This window comes from Macrosteles quadrilineatus, unplaced genomic scaffold (genome assembly GCF_028750875.1).
Source record: "Macrosteles quadrilineatus isolate MER2022 unplaced genomic scaffold, UCM_ALF_1.0 Scaffold_9__3_contigs__length_116548681, whole genome shotgun sequence".
Classification (NCBI taxonomy): domain Eukaryota; kingdom Metazoa; phylum Arthropoda; class Insecta; order Hemiptera; family Cicadellidae; genus Macrosteles; species Macrosteles quadrilineatus.
The window spans coordinates 53768091-53784096 of record NW_026542602.1 but is presented as its reverse complement, the minus strand read 5'-3'; the positions used below and the strand labels follow the sequence as shown (position 1 = coordinate 53784096).

At 34.5% G+C, this 16006-nt stretch overlaps 2 protein-coding genes across 2 annotated transcripts; one reads left to right on the top strand and one right to left on the bottom strand.

Moving 5' to 3' along the window:
* Positions 1 to 435: 435 nt before the first annotated feature.
* Positions 436 to 9100, bottom strand: LOC129004005 (probable phosphoserine aminotransferase). Its single transcript, XM_054432374.1, has 8 exons — positions 8962 to 9100; positions 6333 to 6463; positions 3845 to 3960; positions 3292 to 3453; positions 2835 to 2929; positions 2182 to 2351; positions 1114 to 1371; positions 436 to 553 (listed from the first exon to the last, which is right to left on the bottom strand). The coding sequence occupies exons 1-8, from the start codon at positions 9016 to 9018 to the stop codon at positions 451 to 453; spliced, it is 1092 nt and encodes a 363-aa protein (XP_054288349.1). The 5' UTR covers positions 9019 to 9100; the 3' UTR covers positions 436 to 450.
* A 1588-nt stretch (positions 9101 to 10688) lies between these two features.
* LOC129003451 (ribonuclease P protein subunit p25-like protein) lies at positions 10689 to 15082 on the top strand. The gene is made up of 5 exons (XM_054431746.1): positions 10689 to 10812; positions 11727 to 11823; positions 12737 to 12912; positions 13364 to 13480; positions 14782 to 15082. Exons 2-5 carry the CDS (start codon positions 11728 to 11730, stop codon positions 15080 to 15082), a joined length of 690 nt encoding a protein of 229 aa, XP_054287721.1. The 5' UTR covers positions 10689 to 10812; position 11727.
* Positions 15083 to 16006: the final 924 nt, after the last annotated feature.

Sequence of the window (16006 nt, the reverse complement as noted above, 5' to 3'; positions counted from 1 at the left end):
CGTATGTGCGCGAAATACGTTGGCAGCACTGGCTGTAAATCAGCTGGTCAGCTGTTGTAGCCTACTGTTGTATTTGTCACTTCACATTAATGTCATATTATAAAAGATCACTTCTGTGTAAAAATATGTTACGTTTGTTTGCCAATTTATTTGTTTTATGGTAACTGTAGGAAAAATATAATATGCAACTCGAGTGCAAAGTGCAATTGCTCTCGAGTGAGTCAATTGCTCACTTTTCTCACTAGTTGCACAAATAACTATTGCCACCTGTTTCAACTACACAAGTTGGTTCTATGATATTAAATAACATTAAAAAGAAGGTTTACCAACAGGGTGCAGTACTATTAATTGTTTAAATTGATGACAACAGCTAATTTTAACCAAGCAGCAACAAAAAACTGTGATACAAAATGAGAACTGTCAAAGTAGTGTAACAACAATTTGACATTTTCACGAATTTGCTTTTTGGAACTCTTTCATAAACTCTGCTAAGGTTTGTGCCTCTTCGACAGTAACTGCATTGTAAAGCGACGCCCGGATCCCTCCAACGAGTCTAAAACAATTTATAAATATAAATATAAATTGCTCACAACATTGTTTGAAAACATAAAATATTGCTATTTGTTTGCTTTTCAAGCGCCTACAAAATATGTTAATTAACCAAGTATTTGAAATATTTGATGCTTCAGCAAGTGCACATTGTGTGAAACAAATATCAATTTTTATTTTGTAACACAACCAAAATTATCATTTTTCCTCAAAGGTTTAATTGCCTGAGAATTAAGGATACAAAGGAAAGGATGAGGAGGCTTATCTTAAAAAATGTAGGCATCTTACTTCACTAATCTAACACAAAAAACACACAAAGGAAATACTGAATATTTTGAGGACACTGGCCCCTTTTTTAAGCCATTAATTTTTTTCCTCACAGATTTGCTTCACAACAAAATAAGTATTTCAGAACTAATTCAATGAATCATGATTTGTTTATCCTCTGCCTAGCTCTAGATAATTTTATCAATGAACAATGTATGGGTTAGTTTTAGCTTGGAACAGGCGTTGTATTTATTGACTTAAAACTCCTCATGGCAAAAATAAAAGAACCTGTCATACCTATGGCCTTTCAGCTGTATCATGTTCCTTTTTTTGGCCTCACTCAAAAACTTAGCCTCGAGCTCTGCTCCGGCAGCGATGCGGAACGGAATGTTGACTCTGGACCTTGCGCGAGGCTTGACGGGACACAGGTAGAAACCTGCGGACTGTTGGATGGCGTTGTAGATCAGAGAGCTCTTCTTGGCCGACCGAGCAGCCATTTCTTGTACTCCTCCTTGTCTCTTGTTCCACTCAAACACTCTCAGCATCACAAACACCCTGAATGTTGAAAGTAATCAGAGACAGACGATAACGTAGACAAAAAAGTATTAAACTGATTTCTTAGGCGTGGTATGGGGAGTGTGGAGAAGCGATTTTCTGCTTATCCAATGGCGGTGCATTCTGCCTCTAGGAAAACAGCATCATTGAATGACCTAAGACAAGAGGAGAGCAGACTCCGCGCTTAGGAAAACCCAGCTTAAGTGATAATTCATTGGAGCCTATCAAGAACAGGTTTACCCATATGCAAAAAAAATTGTTTCTCACTAATTTAGCTATTGTAAACTTAGTGAGACTACCAAATACAAGTCAGCATTGCCCCATTACTAGTGTCGTTCTTTATATTTTACTGCAATACGAGTACTGGCAATCTTTGGAAACGCCCTTTCTTTGTCCCTAATGTGCAATAAATTATAGTTACCCTTATGAGCATTAGCAGGTGTATAGTAGCTTGACCCTACAAGTCATATATGAAGCAGCACTGATATGAATTAGAGAACTACATTTGGCTTTATAACAGTTTTTTTTTTTTTTTTTTTTTTTAGCAAACTCCTTAAATAGGAAATAGGCTATTACTGTTAGTAGTATGTTTCATTGGTAAGACCTGGACCCGGGACCAATTTACTTTTTTTGTTTTGATGTCTCCAGAGGCCAATAATACCATCCATTCAAATTCATATGTTTGGGTATGGCTTTTCCACTCTGTTTTTTTTTTTTTTATAATCCTAAATATTAATCCTAATTAGTCAGTTCTCAGATGATGGTGAGCGTTTTCACAATGGGAAATGTACAATCAGTTCAACTACTGACCCGAAGGTGGGAGGAGTATTGTGTAGGGAGTTGTCCTTAGTCATGACTGTGAAGTCCCATACGAGGGGAGTGATGGGGAGTGGGCTGCCGAGAAGATCTCGTCTAACTATCACCAGAACTGTGCCTGACGGACCAATGTTCTTCTGAGCCCCAGCAAACACCACACCAAACTAGGAACAAACTTGCTGGTCACATATCCACCTTCATCCAGAATGTATTAAGGTAAATAAAAGAAACAAATTAACATACTCTTGTAGTGGAAAACCCCGTCTTATCCTTGACGATTGCAAAAAATAAAAATATTCTTAAGAATCAAAAAATATTTTGGTGATGTATAATTTCTTTCTAATTTTTCAGGAAATAAAAACCCATATCTATGTATTTATCAAACTTTTAACCTAAATGAATCTCCTTTTCAATGCCTTCAAAGGTAACAGGTTGATTGCCACAGTTTGGTCATTATTTATTTTTTTAGTTATCCTGCTAAAAATTGAGCTGAATAGGTAAAAAAATATTCATAGCCTTTTTAACTTTAGATCCACATTTTGTTTATGTAGCCGATACTTACCCATAATCAACGGATGAGTACCTCGGATAGTTTTTAGATATTATCTTAGATATTTATTGTTCGGTATTCAGTTTTGAAAGTTTACCTTGGTGATGTCAAAAGGCCTTGTGAGAATGTTGGATGACATGTCTACAACTAGAGGAACTCCCTTGGTGTCTGGGATATCAGGAAACTCCAAGCCTGTTGAAAATGAATACGTTAAAAATATTAATGTTAAGGCTAATTTAATTAATCATAATGGCAATACTGAAGAATCCGAAGCCTAAGCAGTAGTAGTTTCAAGCTTTCCTCCTAGGTTGCAAAAAGTGGCATGTATAGCTTTTAGCAATTTTTGTAGAGTTATGCTTACATAAATGATAGTAAGTGAATGGTTTTGTTAAGTGAATGTTTGATTGTTAGTCCAGCTAGTAGGCTACTAGTCTACCTAGTCTATGTAGTCTACCTAGTGATCATCATAATCTCATTCCAATAACATTTCAAATGTCTAATGTTAAAACTAAGAATCATGTGACACAAAACTATTCTAACCCAACTTATCTTACCATGAACAGTTTCATTGTCGCAATAGTAGACATATGAAGCCTCTGGGTCTAAATTCCATGATGACTGTGGAGGAACGTCAACATAGGAGTCAGTCTTGGGCAAGACGAGGTTAACCGAGCCATACTTCGCAGCTTCTTTGGCGGCCTTAGCAGACCATGAACCTGGTAGGAAATTAGGATCCGTCAAAACAATAAGTTTGGTTTAAATAACTTATCTAAATGTACAATAGAAGAATCAAACTTTTATCATAAAGAAACATTACCTTTTTCAAAATTTCCAACTTTTATTTGTTCACATGTAATCCACAAGTTTTGTACATGACGAATCAGTTTTGACTTCATTTTGAAGCTGAAAGATATAAATTCTATCACTAGCAATAGATTAGAGGATTTAACAAAATTTGAATTTTAAAGGTTGTCTTGAGTCTTAAAAAAACGTTTCACACACAAAACCGATCGCCATATAGACAGCTTTTGGATTATTTGGATAGAAAAGGTGACTTAACATCTTGTGAACAGCTTATTGTACAATAATTCACCTGTTTCAAATTACCTGTAACGATGTAGTCAGCCTTTCCGCTACGTGACATGAGGTTCATTGCCACTGCACAGAACAACCCAGTACCTCCTCCTTGCATGAACATTACACTGTATGTGTCGGGGATGTCTCTGTAACCCATAGGAAATCAGATTTTATATCATAATATACCAAATTTTGTTAAATAAACGGTATCAGCATTCTGACACATACTTTCTCCCATAAGTTTGTCAACAACCTCATATCCAGAAATGGGATTTGTACAATTTTGTTCAGAATTTAAGGATTATAACATACTAAATTTTTATCAAAATTGTTCATGCCATTTTTGGGAAAATCCGATTTTCCGTTATTTTATGGGGGTTTTATGGGGAAAATAACATAATTTACAATAACTTTTGAACCGTAATTTTTACAGGAATGGGATTTGTGCCGTTTTGTTCAGAATATAAAGGACTATAACATACTACATTTTTATCAAAGTCGTTCGGGCCATTTTTGGGTAAATCCTAATTTGCCGTTATTTTATGGGGTTTTATGGGAAAATCCCCATTAAAAATAAAAATTTCTAAAAAATTAAAAAAACTCAATATTGTAAGGACCATAACATACTATGTTAAATCAAAACCGGATTTTTTTCTAAAATCCTATTTTTTGTTGTTTTATGGGATTTTTTATGGAAAAATAACATAATTTACCATAACTTTTGAACCGTAATTTTTACAGAACTGGGATTTGTATCATTTTGTTCAGAATTTAAAGGGCTACAACATACTAAATTTTTATCAAAATCGTTCGGTCCATTTTTGAGAAAATTCGATTTTTCCGGTTTTTTATGGGGTTTTATGGGGAAATTCCCATTAAAAATCAAAATTTCAAAAAAATGAAAAAAACACCTGGAGATACCATGGATTAGAACCTACATACCAAATTTCATCGAAATCGGATCACAGGTGTAGTCTCTAGCTCTGTACACATCCAGACACACAGACACACAGACACACACACACACACAGACATCACTTCGAAAACCACTTTTTTGGGTCCAGGGGGACCCAAAACGAATATATCCACTCAAAACTCAAACTCGAAAATTTTGACGAAAACAATACTTTCTCCATATACTATGGTATAGGGGGAGAAAGTAAAAATTACATTAAAAAAATCATAACACTCTGTTGTTATTGTTAGATCATGCTGGTTTGCAAACTCATTCAAGTTTATCCAGTCCTACACATTTCATCAAAATCAGACCAAAACTATTTGAGTTATCGACATAGGACATAACAATAGCTAATTTGCTATAGGGGAAATTCACTAGCTTGGAGATACGGTGTCAGGGCCGCGTTAAGAGTCAGTGGAGCCCTGGACAAACCCAAATGCAGTGCTCCTATTTTTCCTAGTGCGAAGCAGGCTGTGGTTGAGGGGTCCCGGTGGGCGCCCTCAAACCTTCGGCGCCCCTGAGCATATGCCCAGTCTGCCCGTTTATAAAAGTGGGCCTGTACGGTGTCCCGAATGGCATATTGGACCACTAAAATTTGGTCTCGAGCACAGAGGTAAAAAGTAAAGTAATACAAAAATATAAGAACCTAGACACATTAAAGGTGAATTATCATTAATTGTTGAATAAATATTTGTGTTCTTTTATTTTACTAGTTTTCACCAAATAATATGAAACAAAATAAAAATCAAAAGTGATTGCTTCGAGGGAAAACTACTTTAAGGTCACAGTTGTATAACAACCATACAAAGGAGTAATTCATTGAAGCTTGAAATCTTTGTGATGATAATTTTGGTCATGAATGAACCATAACAGGGCCAAAGTTCATTTTGTAATCAGTTAAATGAGCTTACTACTCTCTAGTTTTAGTGGACTATGTACGTACATTCAGATCTGAAAACACCGCCTACACTAATAACATTATGTTGTTAGCTTCCAAGAAACTTAATTAAATATTCTTTCATTTAGGGTTTAACAAATAACATTAGATTCTTGATTACACCTCATGTTCACATATTCAACCTTATGCTACTCTCCCTTTGGATAATAAAGTACCAAAAAGCCGCATACTATTTCTGTGCGGTATAACTCTACATCTTAGCAGATATTTTGATGCAAACTCTTTTGCCGCCTATGCCTGTTCTCAGAAGATCTATGTGCTTTAGCCATAGCAATCAAACACACTTTCTTATAGCGTGCTGCGTACCACAGAGTTTATCGACTCCTTCCTACATACATCTATATATGCTACCCCTCTGTCTCAGTTGTATTACCAAACCAGTGACTGATTGAACAAGTCTCACTTTCACATCTTCGGTAGATTTTGGCGTTTTAACTTTTGTTGGTTAAGTATTTTTTATATTTGTGATGATAGTTTAAAAACGGGGGGAAAATTGTGTTTTTGCTAGAACTAATCAGGATTGAAGAGGTTTTACAACTTTAAGAAGTTACGAAGAATTTACAAAACTTTTATTTTTGTTTGTAACCAACGTTATTACTCACAGCAATTCTCGTACGAGTCTCTGAGCAGAGTTGTTGATGGCTTCGTATTCCTGGGATCGATGACTCATCTCAACCACGCTAATTCCCGAGTCGCCATACTCCACAAACTCTCTCTGGACCTCCAACATTACCTGTTTACAAATAAAGCTCAGTATTGTTACCATTTATCTTTTTGGTTGCCTTGTGTTTTTGAAGTCCAATTCATTGAAATTATTCATTGATGCATATTTTGCCTAAGGTGTAAATGTAAAACTTCCTACTACTTACAAGTGTTTGTGAGTCACTGTTGTTTTTCACATCACTAGGATAACACGGTAGCGCAGTGGCACGTGGGGGGTGCACGGTGGTAGCGCAGGGGGGTGCACGGTGGTAGCGCAGGGGGGTGCACGGTGGTAGCGCAAGTACGGGTTGAGAGTTCCGTCACAAAAGCAATGAGTTTGATGGAAGTTAACGTCATATAATAATTCCCAGAACTCAACCCCATGACACTTTGTTGAAAAAATAAAGCATAGTAAATGAATTTTAGTTTTAAGGTAAATACAAGGCAACCCATGCGCAAATTGCACAGTTTATGGTCTAAAACTTGTTTCCGAGGCAAAATGAAGCCAGTGCAAAATCCCCATTTATCTTTTCAAGATTATGTTTGTTTAGAACAGTTATTAGGTGAATAGAACTACATTTAACAATAAATTTTTTGATTTTATATCTACACTATAAAGAGTGAAATCTGAAAGCCCTAAAGGAAATAACATTTTTAACTACCATTCGCAGGTGCGCTAGATTGTAAGCGTTAAAATTACACTTCAATTATAAAAATCTGTTAAGTTGGACGGCTGGAAAAGGAATATTACAGGGAAAACCTCTTTGTGTTATGTATATTGTAGAAGATAATTATGTAAAGCTATTTACATAATGAACGATTATTTCTGAATTATATCATTCTTTTGTCTGTGCAGTATGAAAATTGTATAGTTGGGTAAATTTAATTATATGCGTAGTTCTGTTTATTTTAATTTGTTGTTTTGCCAAAATAGTAAGTCACTACTAAGAAGTCATTAGATGCAACTTAGTCACATAAACTTGACATCATAAAACTAATTAGATGGAGATATGTCTTGTGGTTGGATGGTCAGTTGTTGAGATAAGCTATCATCAATCTGAGCTGACATAATGTGTTTTTCAAGGGCTGTGACTGATACTACTGAAATTTAAGATTTGTTTGTTCAGTATAAAGTTTTACTAATTAATGTCATTAAATTATACAATCTCAATATTATTTGTAGGTTCAGTGGAAATCATCCTTATAAAAATCTTAACATACAAATTTACACTAACTTTTAATAAATCATCAAATTACATAATTTTACAGATCAATAAAAGAATTCTGCTAAAATAAATATTTCCATAAAATTGAGTTTACATGTTGTACCATGACATATTTAATTTTTTATTTCTATTTCTTGGTATGGAAAATATACAACACATGTCTTACAAAAGTTGAATTTATTTAACAAACAATTAAAGGCATTTCGACACAATCCTTTGACCAACACATCAAAAGTACAATTATTTAGGAAGTACAAGTATAATTAGGAAATCTTAAGTATATTTGGAGAGAGAAGTACCTTTCAAAATTTTAATATATAAAACAAAAACCAGAGCACACATCGCTTTAAATTTAATTTAATAGAAAAGCTAATAAAATTGTTTTTTAGGGAATTTTGCCCATGATAACGTCAACCCTCTGATTTGAGGGTGATGTGAAGACAGATGAGACTTGTTCAAGCTTTGAACTAAGAATGAAGAAATTTCCTACTGCACATGGGGCTGTGAGGAGGGGATGTTCCCACCAAAACTATTAGCCAATCAAAACGCTTGGATTGCCCTAGACTCATCCCAGCAAAACTTAACATGATTTTTAAATTTGCTTGTTCTGACAAAGATCTGGTTTTTTCCTGTAGTTTGCTCAACTGTCTTATGTAACTAATTTATATATTAAATTCTGTATGAATTTTTAAAATTAACTTGAAAAAATACTAAATATGGTACAATGTCTATCTATATTGGTTTCTTTATTTAATTTACATGAAAAATAAAGGCTTAAAATTACACTACCCTTTATTATTAAGGTAATTATTATAGCTTGTTTGTGTGTAGCTATTTCCACTAAATGTGTTAAATTAAATAAAAATGTTAATTTAATTTAAATTGCAAAATGTGGTATAAAATGAAATATAACAAAGCAAGGTAAATAAATAGTACAGATTGCTATGACATTATTGGATTACAATTGATAATTTATACATTTACCCTATTTATAATTCATATTTTTTAAAATATACTTGGTGTACAATTTGTTTAGGGGTTTATTTTCTTCATTACACATTTTTACTGTTTTTAATTGAGGCTTGGACATTATTGATGGGTCATGATTATTTCAAATTTAATAATACAGAAGTATAAAAAGTACACAGAGCTTAAAAAAAGTTGAGTTATAGTAAAAAATAATTTACTATTAAAGTCGGTAAAAACAACAAAAAGTGTTTACCATCCTTTCCCTAACAGAAAAAATGTTAATCTGCATCCCAAGTATATGTGGGTACAATTTAAAACAATGAACAATACTTACTTCTTCAGGTAGTTTTCCAGGCCCGGCTCCGAAATTTATAACTTTCTTGGACGACATGGCCAATGTGATAGTCTTCGTCGTCTGGTCGCACACTGCAGTAGCCTAGACTGTCTCTTGTCTCCCAATTCCAAATCAAGAATCAAGTTGAGGCCCGGTCTTGGTCACTTCCACTTCCCTCACAGCCCAAGTCAAGGTCAGCTGATCATGAAAGCCGGCCGAAAGCGTCTGCCTGTTTGCAGTTCAAGCAGTGGATTTCGATATGATCCGGTTTGAGTTTCACTTTCCATTATACAGTACTTTGCTCTACATGCTAATCAAACGCCGGTCTATCGTTATTAATCCTGTCTCAATCTTTTTATCTTTTGTATTCTTTACAGGCAGAGTATACATAGTTTTAATCGTGAGAACAATATGCGCTTGCCCTAAAATATTAGGTGATTTTTTATGTAAACAAGTTTTTAATGTTAAGTTTATTGAAACTTTTAGATTTTCATTTTTTGTATATTTCCATTCCTTGTAAATAAGATTTAAAAATAATATAGTGCTATACGTAAAAATATCAATGTGCATTAAAAATTTCACAAAAAATGAAAATATAATCCTATAGGCAATTATTCGACGGTAATTTAATCATATCATGATAAACAGTGTTACTCATAATCAATTTAGTTCTTCGGAGGGAGTAATTACGTCTTGGGGGTAAAATTTACCACCAAACCATATTGTACACAAACTTGTGTTTAAATAAATGACATGTTGTCATATGTCACTCTCATTTAATGGTACAGTAAAATAAAATGTTTACTTAGGCTACACCACACCAGATTAATGGCCAGACTTTCAAAGATGGGCAGATATTTGGTATCCATACGTTCACAAACAATATAACGACCACACAAAGAACACAGACAATAAAAATTCAAAATCAACTTTTTGTCATTAGAGCAAATGCATACAAACTTCAAATTATTGGAATTAACGTATGATATTATTTTGGCGATTTGAAACTTGACCCATTCGTCATCGGGCTTTTATGTGACGGTTTTAATTAGTTAACTAAGACTGAAAATCACTACAGCCGACCACTAATGATATTGTCTTGACTTCACCCATTCCCTGAGCATCAGACAATTATAGTGCTCTCATACAACAATAATAGGTATACTATCATAGAATCATAGTACTGTATATTATTGTTGTATGAGAGCACTATCCAATACGACTCAATCCTAAACCATAGATTTAATATGTGCCAATACTGTCAATTCAAAATTAATAAATTTCAAAGTAAATATATAGATATATTGTATTTGGACTTTATTAATTTTGAATTGGCAGTATTGGCACATATTAATCTATGTTTAAATTTTACTTTAGCCTAATCAGCCGCGAGATCTAAAACGACACAGCTACATAGGTAAAGATTTAGGAAGCGTTTCTCTGTAAAAAGTAGTTTACTGACGTTTTTTGCGCGTGGTTGTGTCGTGTCGTCAACAGTGTTTATTAATATAACCTAAAATTTCAATTTATAAACTAAATATTGAAAATATACTACAGTTTTAAAGTAACGGTAGGTTTTTCCACATTCTCATTATTTCGTCTTATTTAATTTGATAAAACCATCAAAATATTTATATAAAAAAATGAATTCCAGAAAATGGAACCCTTGGCAAACTTTATTTGCCTATTAGACTAGGCTAGGCTTGTCATGGGCCAGGTGGGAAGGCCTTTAGTGTAGGTCAGGATAGGAAACACTTTTTCTTAAATTAGCTTATAGACAATTATTGTCTTATTTATACGTAATTGATAAGTGACATGATCAGTTTTTAAAGTCCCAACCATCGAGAATAAGTAAGCAAATTGTTTCTTCCACACTAAAAAGATTTTTCAAGAAAACCTTATCAATAAATTTTTGTAGTCCACTAAATTGTCTAAATTTGTACAGTTCCACAGAGAACCTACAATATATTATGCAAATACCCTTAGCAAAGCATAACTTAAGTTACCGGTATTACTTAACTTACCCCATCCAGGATATTTTTTATTCCGATAATACTTATTTAGGACTAGGCCTACAGGTTCGGACTTACAGGCTACCAGCAAAAGTTGCATTATTAAAAAAATATAAGTTATGCCTAGCTTAACACTGATTTTAGATTGTATCCATAAAATGTATTTTTGTGAGATAAATGAGTGATGCTATGTAGCCATTGTTTTTGTCACTTCTGCAGTAAAATAAAATTTTAAATACCGGTACTATACTTCTAAGTTTGTGTTCTCACCAATATCAAAGAGGAAAGTTATTTTCACCTAAGTACTTAACTTATTAATTTTGAAAATGAAAAACACGGGAAACAAAAATTTAAACTAAATGTAGGCCTAAGTTTTAAACAACTTAAAAACTTATGTGACCTCATAATAAATCCAACATAGTAGGCTACCTATCTATTTTAATCATTTAGATTGAAATACCCTGGTAATACTGTAAAACCATTTTGGTATGTTCTGGAACATTTTTCATTGGTTACTTAATCAAGAAAAATCAATTATCTTATGGCAACTTGTAAAAAAAATCCTGAAGTAAAAACTATTAACTTATTTTCCCTCATGAAAATATACCCTTTGTCAACATACTTTAATTTTGACACTTCATTAAAACGCCCAAAGTACCATATTTTTTAAAGGACTTTAAAGCATTGTTATAAAACTTTTGGAATTCAATACTGGTACATTTAATGGAAATCAGAACTTTTATTTGTTTGTAGGATGGACAAGTACAAGAAAGGAAGAAATGAAGAGGAACCCTGGGAAAAACACTTGATACCGATCAGCAATCTTCCAGAGGACTTCCTTTGGATGCATGTGAGATCTAATTTCTTAGTATTTTATCTGTTATGAAAGCTTGTAATATTTTATAACTTTTATACGGATTAATGTTCCTGGATCAATTTCCACAGTCACCTTCATTGAATAGTAGTCGACATCAGACTCCAACTCCTCAAAACACTATTCTACACCGACGTTTTGGCCTCAATGTAAGGTACTATCCTCAGGGTGATTTGACTTCTGCAAAGATGACGGTCGTTATCAAAAGACTACGATTTTATAAGGATTTTCTACGCTCACCTTATGTACACCTTACGTTCATGTTGTACTATTTAAACAGGAGTTGGTTGTTTTGCTCTTTTAACAACTCTATTTTTGCCTATTTTTGCCTCTACAAGCCTACTTTATTCCTGAGGTTATGTAGTAGGTACTTCAGTCTTGTTTTTCATTTACATTTTGTTTCCATATTGACCTTATGACTGTAGGTCTTCACTCCAGAACTTGTCTTGAGTCGAAGCAATCCTATTGCCTCCATAGGCCTACTGATTTTTCTGATTAATTTGTCTGTAGTTTGTAAACTGAAACAGGCCATTCCTTCAAAGGTGACCATGTATATCAATTTATTCATTTTGCCCCAAAAGGCTTTTTACAAAAATGGAGAAGCCATGGACGCTTCACCACCGCTGATGCCCACTTGTCAGCGCCCTCTCTCTGGCAGTAGCCACATGGTCCTTATGCTAGCCCTGCTTTGATCAAACCTAATGGTCCACACTACAGAACTAACAACCCTAGTAAATACAAAGCGTAGTAACTTAATTCCCAGGCCTTAAAGCCTTAATGGGCATGGTTTACAGCCATTTTTGTTGAATTTAAAATCTTATAGGCTACCAGCAGTTATGAAATCAATTTTTTAAATAATATTTTGATAATGCAACTTTTGTATTTTCAGGTAAACCCAGGGACAAAGATGAGAAATGTGCTCGACTATGCCATTGCTGAAATGAAAACGAGGAGAGTTGTTGTGTGGTCGGGGTCGGGTGCCGCAGTCGGCAAGGTCATCAGCTGTGTGGAAATCATCAAGAGGCACCACACCTTCCACCAAGTCAACAGAATATGTTTTCGAAAGTAAATTGTTCTTTTTGCTATAACTAATTGAGAGGGACTACACTAAAACGTGAAATTGAAAGAAAATACTTTTTATTATCGGTCAAGAGTACTGTACAAAGGAATGTAAAGCAGGAAATTTCACTTTTTGCCATTAAAAGAGTTTAAACAATTTTTCACATCCATTGTGCGCAGTATTGAAAATAACAAAACACTGAAAATGAAATAGGGTAACAATGATAGGCCTAAACTGCATTGCAGAGACCTTGGATGTATCACAACAGACTGTGGGCTGTGTCACGTATCCAAGACTGTGGATCATGGGATACTCTTAGGGTCACTCAGACTTTTCATGATTTGAAGATATTAACATTAAAGGCTATTCCTTGTTTCGAACAGTACCATAATTTACAGCAAGTGTTAATTTGTTTTGCGTCAGATATTGTTCAATCTTGAACTGGTTTAATTTTAGAGTGAAGGAGTATTGGGACCCTTTGATAGAAGATTTGGATCCTTTGGTGGTGACTCGTGATCTTCCGACCATTCATATCCTGCTGAGTAAAGACCCAGTGGATACTTCTCAGCCTGGGTAAGCTACACAGATAATCTGCGTTTTATCTTAGTTAACAAGGGGTCGTCTCTGATGAGTGTGAAAACTAGCATATTTGTTGCCCAAATTCTGCAATGGTAGTCAGGCCCTTTTACCTGAAGTGGGGCAACTGCTAGTATTGTCAAGGTAGCAAAATCTCTTAAGATCAAGATAGGTCTTGCTATAAAAATATTCAAATTCTTAAACTCTGCCTTTTTCTTCAGTTTGACAAACCATCAAATAATAAAAAAAATATGTTAACTTATCAATCTCTTTAATTACAGTAGGAAACAACCAAATTTTTCATAAAAAAATAGTTTAGAAAACATTTATTCTTCTAAAAACATATATAAGAAATTAAACTTACTTGTAACGAATGCTAATGTTAGTTAAATTCATATTTTCACACAAGTATCAACGGTTGTACAAGCTTATAGTGTCTTGCTGTCAAACTACTATTTTGCTGGTACTCAAACATGTTCGGTTCACTACCATACTACAATAGTTATTTGTGTAACTAGTAGGCAAAGTGGCACTTTGCTGCACACGAGAGCAACGTTTACGCACTCGCCTGCGGCTCGTGCGGAATGATCTCGAGTGCAGCAAAGGCCTTTTGCACTCGTGTTACACATTATATTATCCTACAGTCACTATAAAGTATATAAATAATTACTCTTTCAAACACTATACAACACGTTTTTAGGTTCAGCTGGCAACACAATTAGGTGCCCTAAAGAAAGTAGTACCCGGTCCGTATCACTCCGCTATTTTTCCTCGGCAAGAAATGTGCTCCGCGACTTGAGAATATAGTTCCGTATGTTTTTGTAATTTGAAGTTGTTTTCTCGCCTAAAAAAATGCTTTAAAGGTATTTTCTTGTTTATTAAGATCGTAGGAATGTTTTAAAAATGTTTAAAAGAAAAGTCTAGAAAGTTCAGAAATACCGAAACTATAAACACAAAATGACAGGTTAAATCGTAGTTATAATAGTCAATCAGCTGCTCATAGTATTATTATCTTTAAGTGTTGCCAACCTATTTCCAAGTGTACACGGATTTCGTGCATAATAGAACCATGATGTGCGCAAAAGTATAAACCGTACGACAAAGTATAAATATGCAGCAATTAGCAGCTTTCTGTACTATAAACAGTACAAGAAAGCCAACTTTGTCGGGTGACTGTAGGAAAAGATCATTTAATACTTTCTTATTAAATAATACAACAAAGCTAATGGTTAAAATATATTTGTGATATGCATATCAGCAACATTGACCTAAAATATTTAATATTTTGTCTGTTTCAGCTATCAAGGGCCCTTGGCTGACTTGAACCAAAAGAGAGACACACCGAGACATCAGAACAAGCCTCAACGAAGAAGAATAGACGGTGACAAATTTGAATCATTTGGTCTTCGCTCTAATAGAACTAAAACTCAAAAGAGAAAAGATCGGGAACCAGAGAGAAAAGAAAGAGGTCCTAGGAGAGACCAGGATGTGGAGAAGAGAGACAAAAGAGTGGAGAATAAACTTAATGAACCAGAAAGTAGGAATAACCACAAAAAAGAAACAAATACTCTAACTGCAGGACCTTCTGATGTCGGTTGAATGTAAATAAAAATAGTTTTATACATCTGTGTGATTTCATTTAAATCCAAAAAATTTTTATATAAATCCTGCTACATACGCTCAATTTGGCTTGACTGTTGGAATTATCAGAACAGCTGATTTGAGGAATTAACGCTCCCACAATATCAAATTTCTTGCGTGAAGAAACTTATGCATACACGTGGGACATCGGTTTTACCGGACTACACTTTGCAGAGTGACATTTCTTGAACCAGACAATTTTTATCAGCACATTGGTTTAACCTAACTGGATCGGCAGGAAGTGATCAGTACTGAAACATACTCTTATTGTAGGAGTTACTAGTTTTGTTAAACCAGAGAAACCATTTTCTGGACTGACCTTCAGTTCCAAAGAGTCCGGAACAGGGAGTCTACTGTACTGGGACGGTGGCGTGGTCCTGTAATGCAGCTAATAGGAGGTCACGAGTTGTGGTTTATAGGCATGCACTGTGGATGCGATACTCCCTGGTGTGGATTAACGTCCACCATAGTGAGTACTATGACGATCTGCAGTACTATCCTGATATTTAGACCAGTTCGTTAATTACAAGGCAAAAATGTGGTTCGTATTGCACTATAAACTGTAGGTCCCTTAGTTGCCATTGGCTTTTTGGGCTATTAATTACCAGCTGTGTCTAAGGAGCATGTCGGCCTTAGTCACTAACAAGACTACAAGACCGCGCCACTCATCCCACACTCATCTCCATTCATACTTGGCTTAAAATACCTACATTGGTATGGCCGCTATTTCAATAAAAGTATTAAAGTATGATAAAAATAAATTAATTTTCACTTACAACCACAAAGATTTGTATTTTGGTTACGTGTTACTAAATAATTAAGGTTGCATGAATATGTAATTGTGACAAATTACTTAAAATATCAAGTGTAAAAATATTAAGT